The 18,305-nt window shown below is 43.2% G+C and overlaps 1 protein-coding gene across 1 annotated transcript in view; it reads right to left on the bottom strand.

The window, feature by feature from the left end:
* Positions 1–300: 300 nt before the first annotated feature.
* The window catches only part of LOC107194426 (cell adhesion molecule 2-like), a 30,915-nt gene continuing 12,910 nt past the window's right edge, over positions 301–18,305 (bottom strand). The window contains exons 2-5 of the mRNA XM_015584048.1: positions 11,743–11,948; positions 5,465–5,693; positions 4,106–4,405; positions 301–401 (exon numbers count right to left, since the gene is read on the bottom strand). Coding sequence (XP_015439534.1) covers positions 301–401; positions 4,106–4,405; positions 5,465–5,693; positions 11,743–11,948 — 836 coding nt within the window. The remainder of the gene's footprint in view (positions 402–4,105; positions 4,406–5,464; positions 5,694–11,742; positions 11,949–18,305) is intronic.

Here is an 18,305-nt window from a genome sequence, read left to right as displayed (position 1 = left end):
TTCGGGACTCACAACGTCGAATCATCGTGGACGCGATCTGTTCGCGCAGTGAAATATCAGACAAAGTGTTTCACGGACCAGACGTCGAAGCGTTTGCGTATCGCGAAGTCGGGAAAAGCGCAAGATTCTGAGTTTCAGGCGTGCGTTCGGTTACCCGTTCGATAGTATGACACAAGAGACGGTTCTGGTTGACGACGCGTGTTGCGCGCCTCGATGAGAACGTACCCCGGCTTGGCTCGAACTACTCGGCCCTTGGCTGTGTTCCGGCGACGCTTGTCCCGTCCCGTTTCGACGTTTTGTTTACACCGACGATATGTACAAAATGATCAGAGACACCAAAAGACAGCTCGAGGATAAAATCGGTCCCGCCGTTCCAGTCTGCATCGCCTCCGGTCGTTCGCCTGCAACAGAAAGATAATCGTCTCTCCCTGATCTACGATGTACCATTGCTTAGTGGAACGTTATTTTGTATCGAGAAAATTGTTCCTAATTGGCTGAATTAATCGATCTTGTGACTGAATTTCTGGTGGTATTGTTAAGTGGCACTTGTATTATATGCCCATAGGGAGCTTTGTTGTTCTGAGTTTATGGTACCTAGCCACCAAGAGTTGAGGTCACTGAAACTTCATGGCCTCTATTATCTAGATGTCTTGGATAACTGAACTTTCATGATCCCTGTCAGTTTTGGTGAAACTGAAGGTCTTCGTAATTGTTGAAGGTAAGTGCCTCCGAAATATCACTACGTCATGGGCAGTATAATGTTGTATAATGAAGGAAAACTGATTCGAGTATATTAATATTACAAACTTCGTATTAATTAGACTTGAATATTGATTTTAAGATAGGTTTGTGGACGATGTCAGTACAGTCGTGGCCTATATTCTTTGTGTATAAGATGTATAAGATGTATAAGATATGAAGAATGTGAAAACGGCTTATATGTTTATGGTACAAGAGAATTAGTGAATATACAGTAATAAATAATAAATAATTAGTAAAATATACGAGGCAATCGTAGGCAAGAAGCCTTCCATGAATTTTAAAGTTTTTACTATAACTAGCGATCATTGGATAGAGTTCCTTGTAAGCAGAAGGTTAAACAGTTCTTACAAACATTCTCAATGTTCATGAAACAATCTATGAATTCACGTATAAAGAATCGACACTTGGCGAAAAATGGCGGTTATTGAAATATAGAAACTGAAAATATCGTTGAAGACTTTTAGAGCGTGGGAAGTGACTGCGAGCATGTTCACAGGGCCACGAAATTAACGACGATTACCGAGGCTCGTCGAGCTGGAACTCGTTATTAATTGCACGGGATACGAAAATTAATTAAAGCGTCGTATTTTTTTCCGCATCGACTGCCACTCCGTCCGCGGAAGTTTTTAACCCAACGGCGGAGCTCGGTCGGCAGACTTTAACGAATCGGGCAACTCGATTGCCAACTGGGGAAAACAGGAGTTTTCTCACGGAAGATGTAGCATTTTGGTGCGCCAGGGACTGCGAAATTGTCTGCGTTGACGGTGGAATACGAGGAGTTGCTTGAATTGCATGGAGAATTCCATTAAATTATGCTATTATTATTCTTTGACAAGTTTGATAACCTTAAATTGGACAAAATATACAAATTCCACATTGTGCATCAATTTTTCATGGATTCGCTGACGAGAACTGCGTTTTATATCGAAGCTAATGTTAACTGATGACTTCATTTATCTTTTACCACTGTATTATGTAATATGATGTAATACATTTTGGTTGCCCGTTATACACTGCGTGGCATACCTATAAAACCACCCCAAAATTTTCAATTCTAATGTATTGTCCGAAATCGTGTTGAAAAATAATGTTCCTCCAGAAAACTATAAATTATATTCCCTAGAATAAAAAGTAGTTCGTTCTTATTTTAACCGAAGCATAAGGATCGAAAATTTTAGGGTGGTTTTATAGTTGTGCCACGCACTGTACATACATCCGTTCGAAATATGGCTCTTGGAAGTAAAAATTATACAGGTGACCGAATATTTTTACGACCGATTGTACGTAAAAATCCAAGCAACCCTGAAAAAACGAATATTTTCCATTGAAGCAACAAGAAACGTAAAATCTCCACTTACCCCAGGACCAGCTGCGTTTTGAATAAAAGAATCGAGGACACGAGTCAGAACAGGGAACCTTGCTAGTTTCGATAACAGGAATAAAGATGTCTCCCGAAAGAGAATTCACCAAAAACAGTGGAAAAAACGAGCGGGACTCGCAGGGGCATGCGTCGTAAAAATATCTTCGAGAAGTTACCCGCGATATTTTCTCCATGCAACGGCGACGGAGAGTTCCGAAAGACCGTATCGGAGTTCCGTTTCGCATGTTCGTTCTTCGTTAAACGTCGCCCACGGGCTCGCGGGGTATTTTATGCGACGGATCGAAATGCAATTTCCGCTCGATTTCGGTCCGGTCGTCGACGGAGCTCGCCTCCGGTAAGAATTCTCCCCACCCCCCTGTCCGACCACGTGAACGCCCGTAATTTACATGGACAAATTTGTCGTTGACGATCGACGCCGCCCTTTATTGTCCGCCGTCCGAAAACGTTCCCGGTTTAGAGCCAGTTCAGACGATACGGTTTGTTGACCGATTCAGACCGATAACAGCCGAGAGCAGCATTCGAACACGTACAAACAAAGGAAGTCAGTATACGCATTAGACTTGGATTTTCGGTAAAGATATAGAATTGTATAAATGTTGTTATCGATTCGATCAAAATTACCGAAACGATTAAAAAACCATATCGTCTGTTACGATACGAACTGGCTGTTACGATTGGAAAACGGTGGACGCGTCGACGATATCCACGCAAAGAATTCACCATCCCCTGTCCGTTAAACAAACGGGGCCAACTCTCTGGGCGCAGACATGTCCGCGAAAGTATTCGCTAGGAAAAATTCCACGAAACGGCGGACATTGCGAAAGTTCTCGGAAAAATGCTGATGAAAAATGCCTGGAACCGTTACACATACCCCCACCCCAACCCTTCCTTTTAAGGGACGTAATAATGAAAATCACGGAAATTACGTTTGAACTGAGCATTAACGAAACTATTCGCCTAGCGTGTTCGGTATTGGGTGGGGAAACGACGACGAGAAGAGGACGGTAAACATTCTTGGCCGCTTTGAAACTCGTTTCCTGCTCGCTCGCTGCTGCTACCTCGCTCCAACGGGCGTTATTGAATAAACGGAGAAAACTTTGGGACTGTGTAATTGCCAAGTTTTAATAAGCCGATCGCTTGGTCTTGCAGAGAACACAAACGCACGTTTATAACGGAAACGTGTTTTCTTCGTCCGTTATCGCAGCGAGGTACTGAAAGTTACAGAAATGAGAGAGCGAATATTATTATGAATAGTACTGAATATTATAATGAATGTAATGTGGAGGCGTGTTGATGTTACTTCGAGGGAAATTGAACCTTTGTTCCGAGTATCAACCGCACGTAATAACTGGCAGTTAACTGTGAATTTTGTGCACTCAACGGGTATACACGTTGTTATATGTATCATAATTTATTAATAAGGTCGTTATGCTACATTGTGAAACTATCGAGAACGTTAAGGGGGTGATAAACTTACGTGTAACCATGTTACCCAGTAAAACAGTGTATGAAATACCAAAATTTGCACTGCCAGCTGAATTAATTGTAAGTTCCTTTGAACAAAAAATGTTTGAAACACTCTTAAACTGACAATTGATTGTTGAATGTATGAAAAAAAACTTTTCTATAAGATTCCAAGAAAACGCAGTGAGCCAATAATTGTTTACCAAGTGTCCACTCATTCGAGAAGAAGTATTGTTCTACTATAAAAATTGGAATTTCCACATTTAATCGATTAAAACTAACGAAGTACTTTTTTGTCCTCCATTCGTTATTCGCAACTCTTTATCTAGTTTGCTCACCTTTCCTTTGAGCCCAATAACCGAACGAAAAGACGTACACCAAAGGTCACTACACGTTCCACAGTCAAAAATATATCTCCAAAATCATTTCGCGACAGAGTGATCCACGTTGCCCAATTTACAAGAAAGGATTCCGTTTGCCGCACGTGTAAACACTCACCATTCAATACGTGAACTTTGATGGACGCCGTATTGGCGTTGCTGGGCTTGCAGCTGTACTCCCCAGAGTCCGAGGGTTGCGCCGTCTGTATAAGGAGCCAGGAGGTGGTGATGTCGCCACCCTTTTCGGTTATCACCGAGACGCCGCCCCTGGGACTGTCGTAGCTCAGCGCCTTCCCGTTGTAGTACCAAAAGATGAAGGCTGGTGGCTCCGCGCTGAAGTGTATAGCGCACGTCAAGTTTATCGTGCTACCGGCGCCCACGTACAAATCCGGACCGCCCAATATCGTCGCTGTCGGCACTGTAATAAAGGAACAGAGAACTCTTCCTTTCCTTTTTTGTTTTGTTCTCGCGTCTGGACCACCCCTCCTCCAGTGCCACGCGACTTCATCGGGTCGATTCATAGACACAGAATGTGTAGACTGCGCGTCAGCCTGGGCTAGAGTCCGAACTTTGGAAAGAGATAAATTGCTATTGAAGGACTTGCTATATATTTCTAATATAGCTGAGTCAACCACTTAAAACCTAGATCCCCAGAACCTCATTCCCAACCAGTTAGATTTTTAAAAAGAGATGCCAAGTCCTCCGAAAGCTATCTACCTCTTTCTAAACTTGAAACGGCTGTTTTCAGAGACACGCAGTCTAGTCTTATATGTGTATGGGTCGATTTTCCATGGTCCATGCGTCGCGCGAGGTGTTTCCGCGCGAGAGGAATACAGCTCCCGTTGGAAAACGACACTCGCCAGATGGAGGAGTGGGGCGAGGAGGTAAAGAAGAAGAGAGACCCCGATATGCTTTAGCGATCCGAGGGTATACTAACGAGCTGACGCTTGTTATCCGTGCTTGAGGTCATTGTAATCGAAATAACGAGGACAGTCGCGATATTCGCGATCTCTGCAATTATGCCCTAGGAAGCTTCTGCTTTTGAGCCCGTGAACGGACTCGACGCGTCGTCGAGCCGTGATGCATCGGGAACGCCGAGGGAAACGATTCGAGTGCAATTGAAGCTCGGTGTATAACTGTGTATAGACACTCCTCTCGCGCGTGCGCGTGTGTTACATCTTGAATTACCACGGATCACTTCGTTTTGACATTGGAGTAATGAAGGAACACGGTGTTCGTATAATGGTCGCATTTGATATTCGGTTGAGTGTACGATGACTACAAATAAAAAGACGAAACTTCCAAGATACAGTAAACCATCCATGAATGTTCGAATGTTCCTCGACACTGTGTGGAGAGGGGGCTGTCAAGTGCCCAGTGGTGGGGATGACGACTGAACACTCATCGATGATTTACTACTGTATAGATATTTTGTTCAGGGATTTACCGGGTGTTCTGCGATGAATTGTTGACTTACCGACGACGTTCAAGCGGAACTGATACGTCTTGACGGGAATGGTCGAGATCTGGCATTCGTAGAGTCCCTGGTCTCTCTCCTGTGCCCATTTTATGCAAAGAGTCCATTCAGACCACTCGCTGTTCTGGCCCTTGCTCTTCCCGCGGATCGCTTCGAATCGCTGATCGCTCGTGTATATATACGCCCCCGCCGTTAAAATGTGAATGTCCCTCGCCCTGACCCAGGATACCTTTGGCATACGGAATTTCAAGAAGGAGTCAATGATGGTTATCGCCATGGCGTAAGCGTCGGTGTGCTTTGAATAGCCACGATCGCTCAACCAGCTCGCCGATAACGAGACACATAAGCGTTCCAACGTCAAACTGGGGACTTTTTTCGTGCCCTGTTTTCGTCGTTCGACCGCGCCGATAAGCGTGACTAGTATTATAAAAATGTCATTGAAAATTGGAACCCGACGGGAAAGCCTGACGAGTCTTCGACCGTGTAAATTTTTTGCTTTTAATATTTTGCTTAAAAGCAAGGTTCGAGTTTAGAGACGAAATTGAAACCTCCTGCGGGCATTTTGATCCAAGAACGTATGCTCAATATGTCCCAGGACGTTTCAGGAAAGGAGCTATTCAGTACTGAGCATAATAAAGTAACATATAAGAGACTTGTGATCAAAATGAGAAGAAGATTCCTCTGATGATAATCTGCAGTATTCATGTCGATCTATTGTTCATTGGTACAGAATATTGCAATACATCTTACGAACCAAACCTTCCATGACAATACAGTAGAGCATTGACAATCTACCTCTTTCTTTGCCGTCTGGGTTAGGTTCCATTGCCATTAAACCTTATTTAAAGTGGAAGTCGCTATTCAAGACAACGAAAGACTTGAAATATTCAAACTATTCAAGATTTCCGAGCCTCCTTCGGTTGCTGGGTAGCTTCGACAAGATTCGAAACTCTTCACCATTACCCTAAAAATTCGCAAAGAAGAATCCTCGAGTTTCCGAGAATCTCCGAACATTTCGACGAAGGTTCCCAAGAGGGGGGTGAAGGGGGGAGGAGGTGGGCCACGGACGTCTCCTCAGGAATCAATATTTCAGTCCCGTCTCGTCATTCTGTATCGTTAAATATTTCAAGAAGCCGGGAACCGGGGTCAGAAGTTCCGACACGAGCACACTTCCGTCACCCGCAAAACGCCTGCCGCGTTCGTCCGTATAATACATAATTTGTTTCGACGAAGGAGACATTTAAACTTCGGCCCCGGTGAACTTTGACGTCTACGGGGACGACGGTAATTTCATCAGCGGGTGTGTATGTGCTCAAGCAACCACCTCTCTCAGCGACGGGAAAGTAATCTATAGTAAACTCTTGGGACTTCTGGCTTCGGGAAGTGACTGCCATAGTAGAGACCGTTAATTTACGCGACATTCCCAGTGGCTGGGGGAAAGAAACGTATCAACTGAGAAGACTCGTCTGCTGACTCTATTGACAGCTTCGTGAACGGGCTCGATTGTATCTGGTGAGCTACGCTCGTGACACAATGACCCGAGTATCTCTGAATAGGGTACACACTGGAATTTCCTGGAACACATTGACACGGTCCTTGTTTCCCAGAGCAGAAACAATCAGTAGTGATCCACCGACTAATTATGAGGATGATCGAGAAGAACCGTCCAACGTGTGTGCAATACACACACACAGAGATACGGTGTATTTCACTCGAGCGAGTCGAGCTGGAGGTCCGAGCGGTGAAGGAATTACTTCGTTGCTTATTGGCGCGAGTAATTGACTTTTCCGTGGAGAGACTAGTAGCAGCAGGGACAGACGAGGAGACTAATCGTACGATTGGTTCATCCGGCTGTGTAATCTGAATCGTTCGATACGTGCACGCCTGAAGGACGACTACGATGTTAGCATTTAATCAGACATTAATAAAGGTTCCGCCGACTAGTCCGTTCCCAGAACACTGTAATACCTGAATCCAGGAGAGAAGCTCGTTTAATTAGGCGCCGAGCGAAAGGATGACCGGTTTGAAATCGCGGAGAAAGGGGTCCCACTTTTTACTCGTTCTCGTTGCGAAGCAGGAAACTTCACTGGGCAGGGGAACTAAAGTTTTATATTAACTTGCGAGCGTGTTTCAGCCAGCTCAGGAAGCTTCCCTTATTACGACTTTGTCAGTCGGGAAAAAGCTGATGTCCGTGAGGAAAGTTGGGTCGTATATGAGGAGTGACGGGCAAATCGTGTAAACAATGGAATTTTATTGGATCTTTGACCAGTCTGGCAATATTCTTTGCATTCGTACTGAGTCGCTGATACGATCTAAAGGTCTTCCGGTAGGCTGACTAAGAAAGGTCTAGAGATAAATTTCGGTGAGATGAAGTTGATTTTGAAGATGAAGATAATTTTTGCTATATTGCTACGAACTCGTGAATTACGATTAATTATGAATAAAATCAGAAGGAAACAGTTCTTGTATCTTTAATAATTACTAAACGAGACTCGCTGTTAGCTAAATGATTGTTGAAAATTAATGAAATTACCTACAATTTGAGTGAAATCAGTGGTTATGACAGCCGGAACAAGTACATTAATTAACTGCATTCAATTTAGGATGAATGAACATAATTTATTTATTCCCTGATCTGAAATTTGATGTAATTTCATGCAATATTATCATATGTGAACAATATTTCATAGTGACTTTCAAAATAAAAGTGTTTCTAGCAATTTCTCCGTTAAAATGGACATATCTCAAATTATTTAATTATTTCAATCATTCCTAATAACTGTTCCATTTTAATTGTATTCATAAGAAAGAACAAAGCTTGATAATACGATTTTGTTGAAAACACATGTCTGACGTGAAACTTCCGTGCACGGAATATCGATGAATGTTTTCCGAACGAAACACCCAGTGTAATTGACAGCCAAACGGGTTAACAATAGATAGCAAAACTGTAATAGTGTCTGTCAGTCGCCGAGCATCGAAACTAACGTGTCTATTTCAGTGACCCGCCATAATTAATCCCTCTATGTAAACCGGAAAAGGCAGCTGTCTTCGCGCGATTTCGAGACAACGTACACGGCCTCCGCTATGTTGGCACCACTTAACGTATTTACTTGGGAAAGTTTACGTCTCGTAGCGTCTGGCGAGTGCCGCTACCGTACACGGGAACAGAAGCAGTTTAACGCTTCCGAACTTAGCCATCGAGACGACGCGGCGGCACCAGGGCAACCTGGAAACTATGGGAAGACGTCCAAAATGATGAATGCTGAACGTTAAGCAAAACTGGTACGAGCGTAACTGGAAATGGACTCCGGGTATTGTCTGCCGCCGTAAACTCGCCAACATTTTCATACACGGAATTTTATGGGATCGGTAGTCTCCTTTTGACTCTCTTGACTCTGACCCTTTCGTGATACACTATTCATTATTCAGTATGGTACACGTTCTAACGAGAATTGGCTAAGTTTTTCATACAGTTTTCGATAGAGTGACATACAAAGAATATATCTATATTTAGGTTATGAGTCTAAAAACTTATGTTTAGTTTATTTGTATTAATAGATTGGATTGAATTAGTAGGGAACAATTTAAGTAAAACTGCATTTCAAGGGATTCTGGTATTTTACGTACTAAAGAATATACAATCCTATGCGTGAGGGTCAGAAAACCTGTTATGCATGAGAAGAATTAGGGTGGGTTACTCGAAACTTAGGAACCTCGAAACCTCTCGAAACTCAACAAAGTTCGAAACTTTACAGTTTGTTTGTGATTCGAAATTCACAAAACCCAACAAAGAAAAAATATAAAATCAATGGTAAAAGAAAATCTAGATAACTGTTCTAAGACTGCGATACATGACACCTCGACGTGCCTAAGCTAAGATACCTAGATTGCTTCCAGAAGCACCAAAATGAAAACAGAGATGTGGCTCGATTTCGTAGATGTTGTATAAATATTAACTTTGAAGCAGCTTGACGGATGGAGGACTCAGACCCTAGAAAGTAGAACAGTATATACGAGTGATATATGCCCTGGTGTATCTCAGGAACCACCGAACAGGTGAAATTCTACCCGAATCCAGCACCATTATCGTCGTCTGTAGCTCGTAAACCTTATCACCGCAATATGGACCCGACAACGTTGTTATCTTTCGTGCAGACACCATGGAACGGTATTGCAAAGTGGTATCAATAATTCCATGCCAGGTGGAGGGGCCCAATGCGAACGCTAAAAACGTCGCGGGGCAGCAGAGAAAGCGGCGCGGAATCACGTATCGGAGAATTGTATAATGAATTTACTTAATACGGTTTACAAACCCCCCGAAATGCCGAAATTGAACTGCCTCGGTTCAGCTAGCACTACCACTCCACGCCCGATCTCCTATATTCTGGCCTGACCTCCGTAATCTTCCTTTTTCCCGGTAATCCCGTTTCCCTACGAGGTGCTCGTGAGAAGATCGAAGTGCGCAGCACAGAACGGGTTCGTGTAAGCATCGTCGGAACTTTTCTAATTAGATTTCCATTAGTTTTAAAAGGTAAACGAAACACACGTATCTAGGCTACGTTCGCGAAACAACCGATATATCGATTGGCTCGATCGGGAAAATACGGTATGCAATCGGGGTCAAGCTAATTTCGGTATTTCCTCGGGATTCGAACCGCTACCACGTGGAATTCCGATCTTCGAGCGGCGATTACCACCGAACGACAATGTCTTCTCCGTTCTGGCCTGTAATTACCAACTTGGTGAAGAAGTTCTTCCATCTAGAGACGTCCCAGGGTAGAGGAATACCGGTGGTTCTGGAACGGAAATTTGTCTGAGAATCGACTACGGGGCGCGCATGTTTGGACGCGATAGGGCGAAGACCTACTGAAACTTCGTTGCACCGAGAACGAATCGATTCTGGGAAAGTAACCAGTTATTCGAGATGGTCTCGATAGGAGATATCTCTGTCGATTGTACGTTTTCTCAATTAAAAATGTTCTTCGAAGAACATTCCTTGAAAAGAAATCACACGTTTAATAGTTGCTACATTTCCATAAAATTAATTAGTTAAATCATTGTATTAAGTTCTGCGCAAGGTACCTGTTCTTTTTCCTTCCATGTTTTCATGACAGAAGAGACCTTTATGGAATTGGGAAACATATCCTAAAAATTGAATTACGGTGACAAAAAGTGATGGTCTTCATTGGACTGCGGAATTTATGCACTTATACTGTACACGATCATTTTTTACTTCAGATTTTTATCTCATTTCGAGCATGATGAAACCCTTCATAGAATGAACAATTTCTGTGTGAATCCAGTATCGCTAAATTAATCGATAAAAATCTGTGTTTGCATAAATATCCGCAGTCTATACTCTATACTATGTGGAATAATACAAGAAGGAAGAACGAGAGAGATCTAATATACCCAGACAATTGTACCATCTTCCCAGATCAATTGTCCGAGAGGACCATACGAAGCGATTGTAATTACGTTTCCGTTGATCGAAGTCGAACGTAGTCACGGGTTACGTCGGAGCGACGTAATAAACCGAAGACTGTAATCACGAAGTCATAACTCGAGTACCGCGTGTACCACCGCCGGGGCCCGATTACTTTCGATCGACCAATACCTGTAACGTCGGCACCGCGAGCTGCGATAAAATTGAGTTTCCAGTTCCCTTGAAGGTCGATTAACGTCCAATCGAGCCCGGGCAACTCGATTATTTCCTGCAAATCGCTTTTCCTAAGGTCTTTACGAAGTCCCGGATTTCCTGCGAACGCCCCAGCCAAGAATACACCGTTCCTCCTTCGCTGCGTAATTACCTTGCTGCCGCAAATTTCACGAAACTCCGCGGAATCAATGCGGTGCGCGGAGACGAGAATTCACTTGGTAGCGATAATTCCCATGTAGAATGCAGCTGTCACGAGAAATTTTTCCCGTTCACGATACAGTAAAGACTCGATAAGAGTTTGAAACTCGGGTCTGCTTCAAAACTTTCACGTTGCACCGTGAATCGTTCCAACACCTCAGACAACTTCAACAAAAGAAGGGGGCAGGGACAATAAATTATGCGGTTGGTACGCTTCCGCGGTCTTCCCTTCCCAGTAGTGGGGATGAAGTACAAACTCTCACGAGGAACTTCTTATTCAACTCTCATCGAGTCTTTACTGAACAACGTTCACGAATAGCACCGCGGACAGAGACGGTGGAAAAGATTCGAAGAAAGCTCTGTTTTTCTTTTTTCATTCTTTCAGGGGACTCGATCGACAGGAAAAAAGCGATCTTACGGTCTTGTCGCCCAGGTTCCGAACTCTACACGTGAGATAAGCCCTCTCCCCGATCAGCGCCGTCACGTTCGTGTTTTGCGTGTGGTCGAACGTAGGCTCGAGCGACTTCTGCCCAGATGTGTCCACCAGCAACTGATTCCGTGGCCGGCTTTGGCTCTGGTGCCGATCCATGTTATCCATCGTTCGATCCCCTAAGCTCAGCGTATCTGCAACAGAAAAAGAACGAATCCGTCGGTCAAATAGCTACTCTTCCACGGATCCAGTCAGCGAGTGACCCTATCCCGGCCGTCTTCGCTTTTGTCGGAATGGGACCGCAATTCTTTGTGAACGAAGTATCGATCCGGAGTACGTGGAAGGACGGTTCACGGATAAATACGTCGTCTTCCACGTTTTCGTAAACAGCCACTTTGACTTTGTTCGTTCTGGTCTATAAATGCCGAGGTCGAACTCCGAGAATTCGGGATGTTCGTGCTTTCGCGACGACCCTGGGCGCATTGGATCCTCATTCCCGTTTCGCTGTTTTACTAGCCAGACTGCTGAGATTGCCGGTTTTACAACGTGGGGTCGAAACGTCTCGACTGCTTTTCATCGCATTCGAGACAGTTTTTGAGCCTTCGTTGACTTCTTAAAGGGCAGTGCTATCATTGGATAAAGGGGAAAAAATCTTATTCATCCCGAGAAACTGTCCTCGTGATACTTATTTCTTTCTAGATTCTGTATTTGCATATAGCAAAGGAGGGTTTATTAAATATTGAAACATAGAAATGTGGGGTGTCTGTCGAAATCCTGAAAGTAATCCTAAAATTATTAGAGAAGTGATGAGTTAATTTTCTGAAGTTTAATAAGAGCCGCAGGAGTGTAGATTGTGCGTTGAATTCAGAACGAAAGTTAAATGGAACGTTTTATTCGATTTGACGCAAGTTCTTAACTCCTCTCGCCTATTTGTACCAGGTTTTCTATGATATCACTTTATCACGGCAAGTGTACCCGATCGCGAATCTCTGCCACAAGACTATCTATTGATCTCTATGTACCTATCTACCCACTAATCTCTCTCCTTCCATCCCTTTCTCTCGGCTTATCGCACCCTGAATCTGTCTTGCTCTATTTGTTCCCCCTCGGTATCTTCTACGCATCCGTGCCCTCTATTCCGCCCTCGTCTTTCCCATTTTTTTTTATTTGCGTGCTAGTTCTACAAGCCGCCTTCCCCGCGGAGTAAAAAGAAACTCCTAGCGCGCAAAATCGCGAGAGCAGACATGCGTTTCTTTTGTAAAGGGAGCAGAACTATGCGTCTTAACAGTCATCGTTGGAGAAACGGAACGCATCAGAGAATGACTTCCCGTGCATAGAGAAGACAGCCAGCCTCTATCTTCCCGGATTTCTATGCAATGATACGTTTCGAGAATATGGAGACATGGTTCCGTTAGATTGTGAATGGCTTGTTAAGTGGAGACGCTCGAGACAGCTGGAACAAGGCGATTGGTCACTGTTGTTCGGTTTCTGAATTTCATAAAGTTTTTGGTATCTGCATTTTATCTTGGTAAGGAAAGTTTCGGCGGATTAAGAAGATTTTGTTGGTGATGGTGAATACAAAATACTTTCAAGGAGCTTTGTCAGCTTTTAAAAATTACAGAAATGATCGAGTTATTGAACTCTTTGGTTAATGACAGATTCTTTAAGTTCTTCGTGATTTCATTTCGAAATTGAATGACTTCAAAATGTTGTTCCTCAATTGTACAGTATGAAACAGTTAATGCGTATTACATACTACTGCTTTAAAGTTGAAGATCATTGCTACAGGCTCTGAATTATTCAATAATCTTCGACAATAACAACAGGCAAACATTTACCAAGACTTCACGATTAACCCGCTCACTGCATCTTTGTGGTGTCTTGCACAAAAATTTTGTTTATAAAATCAGGAACCAATAGTCATTTTAGGACTATTTAAAAAATTTTCTGAAATATTTCTTTTAAACAATGTGTTTGCTCGCGATGAATAACGGACCAGTAGTCACAGTAACACCGTTTTTCTAATGCTTGAATGTTATTTAAAAAAGGTCCAGTCGAGAAATGTTTTACAATTTGTCCCAAATATTGTCACTAAAGTAATACAGTAGGTCAAGTGTAGTGGACAAATGCATTTAACGGATTGACTACATAAAACAATACCGTTGGTGCATACAACTTTCCGTTATTTAATTTCCCTCGAAAACTGGAACATAAATTTTACGATTCGTATTAGGCACTAAATTTCACAGTTCTTCCCGGTGTGTTCATGAAAACGCCGATACTGGTAAAACGGCCACGGAAGTCCGATCGGTGAATTGTGACCCTTACATTATCACAGCCGGTGAATATTAATGTACCTTTGTTTCGCTATTTGCATGGTAATCGTTATTACGCGGCCGTTCTGTGTATCGAACCGCGGTCGCGGCTGTTGGCTCGGCCAATAAAGGACGACTAAAAATTCACGTTATTCAACGAGTGTACCGGAATCGGTTTGCGGAGGTCGCACGAAAACTTTTTTTTCGAACTTTCACGATAAATAGGGTGGTGTCGTTGCCCCTCCATGTCGCGAATCACCGCCTCGAGGAAGCTTTAAGATACGAGGGAAAGGAACGAGGTACCCTTAAGGGTCTCTAGTTAAATAAGTTGTTCGACGGCCCACGGGGGTAAGAATAGAGCCTCTTTCAATAGGAAAGCGCATACAAAGTGCCTATAGCTCACTCTCCTCGGAGAAGCATAATAGTCGCGGGATGTAGCTATAGCCAGAAGGAGATTGGATGGAATTAGATTAGATCAGAGCTCATTACACTTCGGCTTAAGAGTGAATTAGGTAGAGAATGGGTTGGCTGAGAGCTCGAAGCGCTCGGGCGAAAAGCCTTCCCGAGGGTTGTCGAGAGGGGTAGAGACCGTTGTGTATCGTCCTCCCGTTGTTTTTCTCGTAATCCATCAGAGAAAAAACGGCGGGAGGGTGAAAGAAAGCACGATACACTCTCGAGTCCCTTGGAAATGCGTGTGCCGTCGCGTGAGTTATAAATATACATGAACCGTAGCCGACCCCCGACCCGATGTTCCAGCTACGGTTAATTTCCCGGCGTGCACTGCCGCGCTAGTCACTTTTTCACTTTGTCAAGAAAACAAGCTACTTGCAGCTGGTACGGATCTATGGATAACGGGAATGACTGTACCCTAATGAATTGGAACGTTAACTTGCAGAAAATAGCGTGTCTGGCTATTACCTACTCGATCTACTTAAAAACTTTGACCGTGAAACGGAATCGTTTCTTACATCGAAGTCACCATCTTTCATCAGATTGCGTAACATTATTCCGAAAAATAGATGACACAGCAAGCCAGTCAACGTGCATAAATATTATAACAGTCAATAAATCGTGCTCAATTGCTTCACAGATGTACAAAATCAATTTTCTCGGAAACAATGCCACTATTCTCAACCTTTTTACATAAGAAATAATCTGTTCCCCGTTTTTAGTTGGAACTTTTGTACATCCTGAATACATTGTGAAATATGTATGTCTGCAATGGAAGTCTGGAAAGAGAAAAGGAAGAGGAGAACGTGGATGATGTATTTCGAGAGGAAGTGCTCCAACGTAGAGCACCTCGTCTGTCCCCGATCTAGACGTTAATTCGACCCTTAATTTGTATTTGCGCGAATGTAGAAACTCTATACAAGGAGCCCGGGATTATAAGCGGCAAGAACTTCGCGCCGTTAATTGCTTTTCTCCCTCTGGCTGCACTTCAGCCGCGACGGCGACCGCGTTATTTAAACGCGACGGGCGATCAGTAGAATAGCAATATAATAAATCCGTCGTGCGCCTAGCGGGGGGGACATCGCTGGATATTTTATGCGCTTTACCACGCGCACGGTTTAATTAATTCTGTAGCTGCAACTAAGCCCCAAGAGCTTATAACGAGCTTTTCCGTGCGCCCCTGGGACCGCTCTTTGGCTTCCTCCAGAACTACGCCCGTTCGTATACTCTTCGCTCGCGTGTGTATCGACTTTCCAGCAACGTGTCAGCAACATATTGCACCGCGTGACGTTGCGCCCGTCTGTCCGATCCTCGCGTGGATATCTCGCCCCCTCACTACGGACAATTAATCCATGCCCTGCGTTTTTCTTCGGAACTGAATACTCGATTAGAATTAGCACCTCGATTGAATTGAATCTACCTTTGAAAGAAATTTGGGGGATGGAATGAAAACTTCAAATCTCAGTTCAATTCGACAATCTTTTTGACTCTGTCAGTGTAGATACGTCGGAATTATATAGGATATTTTCATAATGTCATACGGAACTAAAATTATCTAGAATATGAATTATAATTTTCTAATTTAATTTCAAATGGAACCCATCATCCTTCAATTAGTAGATTGAACTTTCCACTACTTAGACTGTAGTTCCGATTATCTAAATTTTCTTCCATTTAGCTTCGTCTGATCTCTATTTTAGGGGACGAGAAAGACGATAAGGATAATCCTGTTATTAACTCCAAATATATCGAACAGAAGGGAAGAAACTTAGTAATGTTAGCTACACCAGAACCACGAGCTGTATGTTTCATCATTATACGTCGACATAGTAAATCGCTGATTCACGAAACATGAATCGTGGGATCTCATTCGATAGGATCGGGGTCACGGCGAAGAACCTAGACTCACCTGCAGGCACGCACAATTTATCCACAGTATTTCCATTTATCTCACGAGACTTGTAGCAAGCAGACTTTGCTTTAGAAGCTCATCAATATTTATAGACATATGGTACCTATATAATGTAATGGCCTATCTAAGCAGGGTGGCTTATAGAGCCGAGCTATAAACTGAGTAAATATTCGTTGGGCTTATAGAGAGAATTATATTTGTGGTGACCTATTACTGTCGCTACACATGAAAAATATGAGTCTTCAGAGAAAATCGATAACAACCACTTTTAGAAATGAAAATTCCTCACCGTCGATGTGTTAAGCATGAAATGAAGTATAAAACACTGGCATCTACAGGGAAATATTAAATAGAATATTTACTTACTTCTCGATTCAAGTAACCGTAGTGTAGACTCCGATTCCATCGTTTGCGATCAGAAATCGAAAGTAGAATAACACGTTGGATTACCGTCGACTATCAAACGATCTTCGGTGATCTCGTGGAATTGTTTTCGAACGTTTTCGCGAATCCTCCAACACACCCGTCAGGTATCGAAAAATCTCTCCAGCAGGCGGCACACAGCTTGAATAGATATTCGTTTATTCAAATGGCCGGAGTTTGAAAACCGCCTCGAATATCTGAACAGGGAAGGAGCTGTGGTACGAATAGCGGGACAGGATACGTGTATCGTCGGGACAAGAAAATCCGCGACGACTTCCCCGTGGAAATGTCGTCGCGGAACCGACCGTAATTGCTCGAGATGATTGAACACGATTAGCATTCCTTGTCGCCGGTGAATCGTGACTAATGTAAAATAACGATGAATCTTGCCCAGAGCCACGTGAAAATAAAATTACAGCCCTTGGCCTATTGTGATAAATCGCAGTGACAATTTTTTATGACTTATGAGTAAGCGGTCGCGCGACAAATTGCGACCCAATCGTTATCGTCCAGCTGAGGGAAGAATGGATCCGTCAGCAGTGTTATAGTCGCTTCTCGTTTGGTAAATTTTGGTAATTGGATGTGTCATCATTGATAATCATCTGTCGTGAATAATTGTTCTGAAAGTTGAATGATGAAAATCGAACTGGCTACTGTGTAGTACACTAATCTCTGTCTATAACAACGCTTTTGAGACCTACAATAGTATTGTTGTCTCTGTCATATCTTGGAATTAATTGGCTGTAGATGAGTCTTGCTTTGGTACTGCTATTAATGGAATATACAGACATTATCTACGTATGACTTTCTTGATTTCAAATTGTTAATTGATGCAATTCTGTTCCAGTGGACTTAGACTATTTAAGGACAAACTGATTCATGTGTATGTAATTTGTTTCGTGCCATCTGTTCGTCATTATTCCAACGATAACCATTTGAGAAGGTAGAAATATGAAATGTTCACAAAAAAGAGGATTAAAGTAAATTTATTTCATTATGTCCCGATATAGACGCTACCAAGAACCTAAGTAATCTGTCCGAGCAGTAATTCGAGTAATTAGGGAGGTCCGAAACAGTCAGCAGTTAAATCTCAACATAAGTTGGGTCGGGTAGGGTCCTCGAAGAGTTCCACAGTTTTTGTGTCTCGTCGGGATTGTACCCCATTTTGTCGTAAACATCAGACAAATATGTGTGTGTTCCCCCTTTGTCGAGCTGCCTAGGAATTCGAGCAGTTTAATTAGAGGAAAAAGTCGAGCGTGAGATGCTGGATAGGACATCGAGCAAGAAGAAAATCCCCTATTCATCACGGAGAAAGGGATGTTATCAGTGCTTGGCCGGACAGCGGGCCTGATAGAGTTCACCGGCTAATCTGTGTCACATCTTACTTGTAAATTTCCGACATCCCCGTTACAAAACGGTGTTCCGAAACTGGTTAGCCGAGCTTTGAGAAA

The sequence above is a fragment of the Dufourea novaeangliae genome, unplaced genomic scaffold (genome assembly GCF_001272555.1).
Source record: "Dufourea novaeangliae isolate 0120121106 unplaced genomic scaffold, ASM127255v1 scaffold39, whole genome shotgun sequence".
NCBI lineage: Eukaryota > Metazoa > Arthropoda > Insecta > Hymenoptera > Halictidae > Dufourea > Dufourea novaeangliae.
Note: the sequence above shows the minus strand (reverse complement) of the source record. Positions and strands in the feature narration are given on the sequence as shown.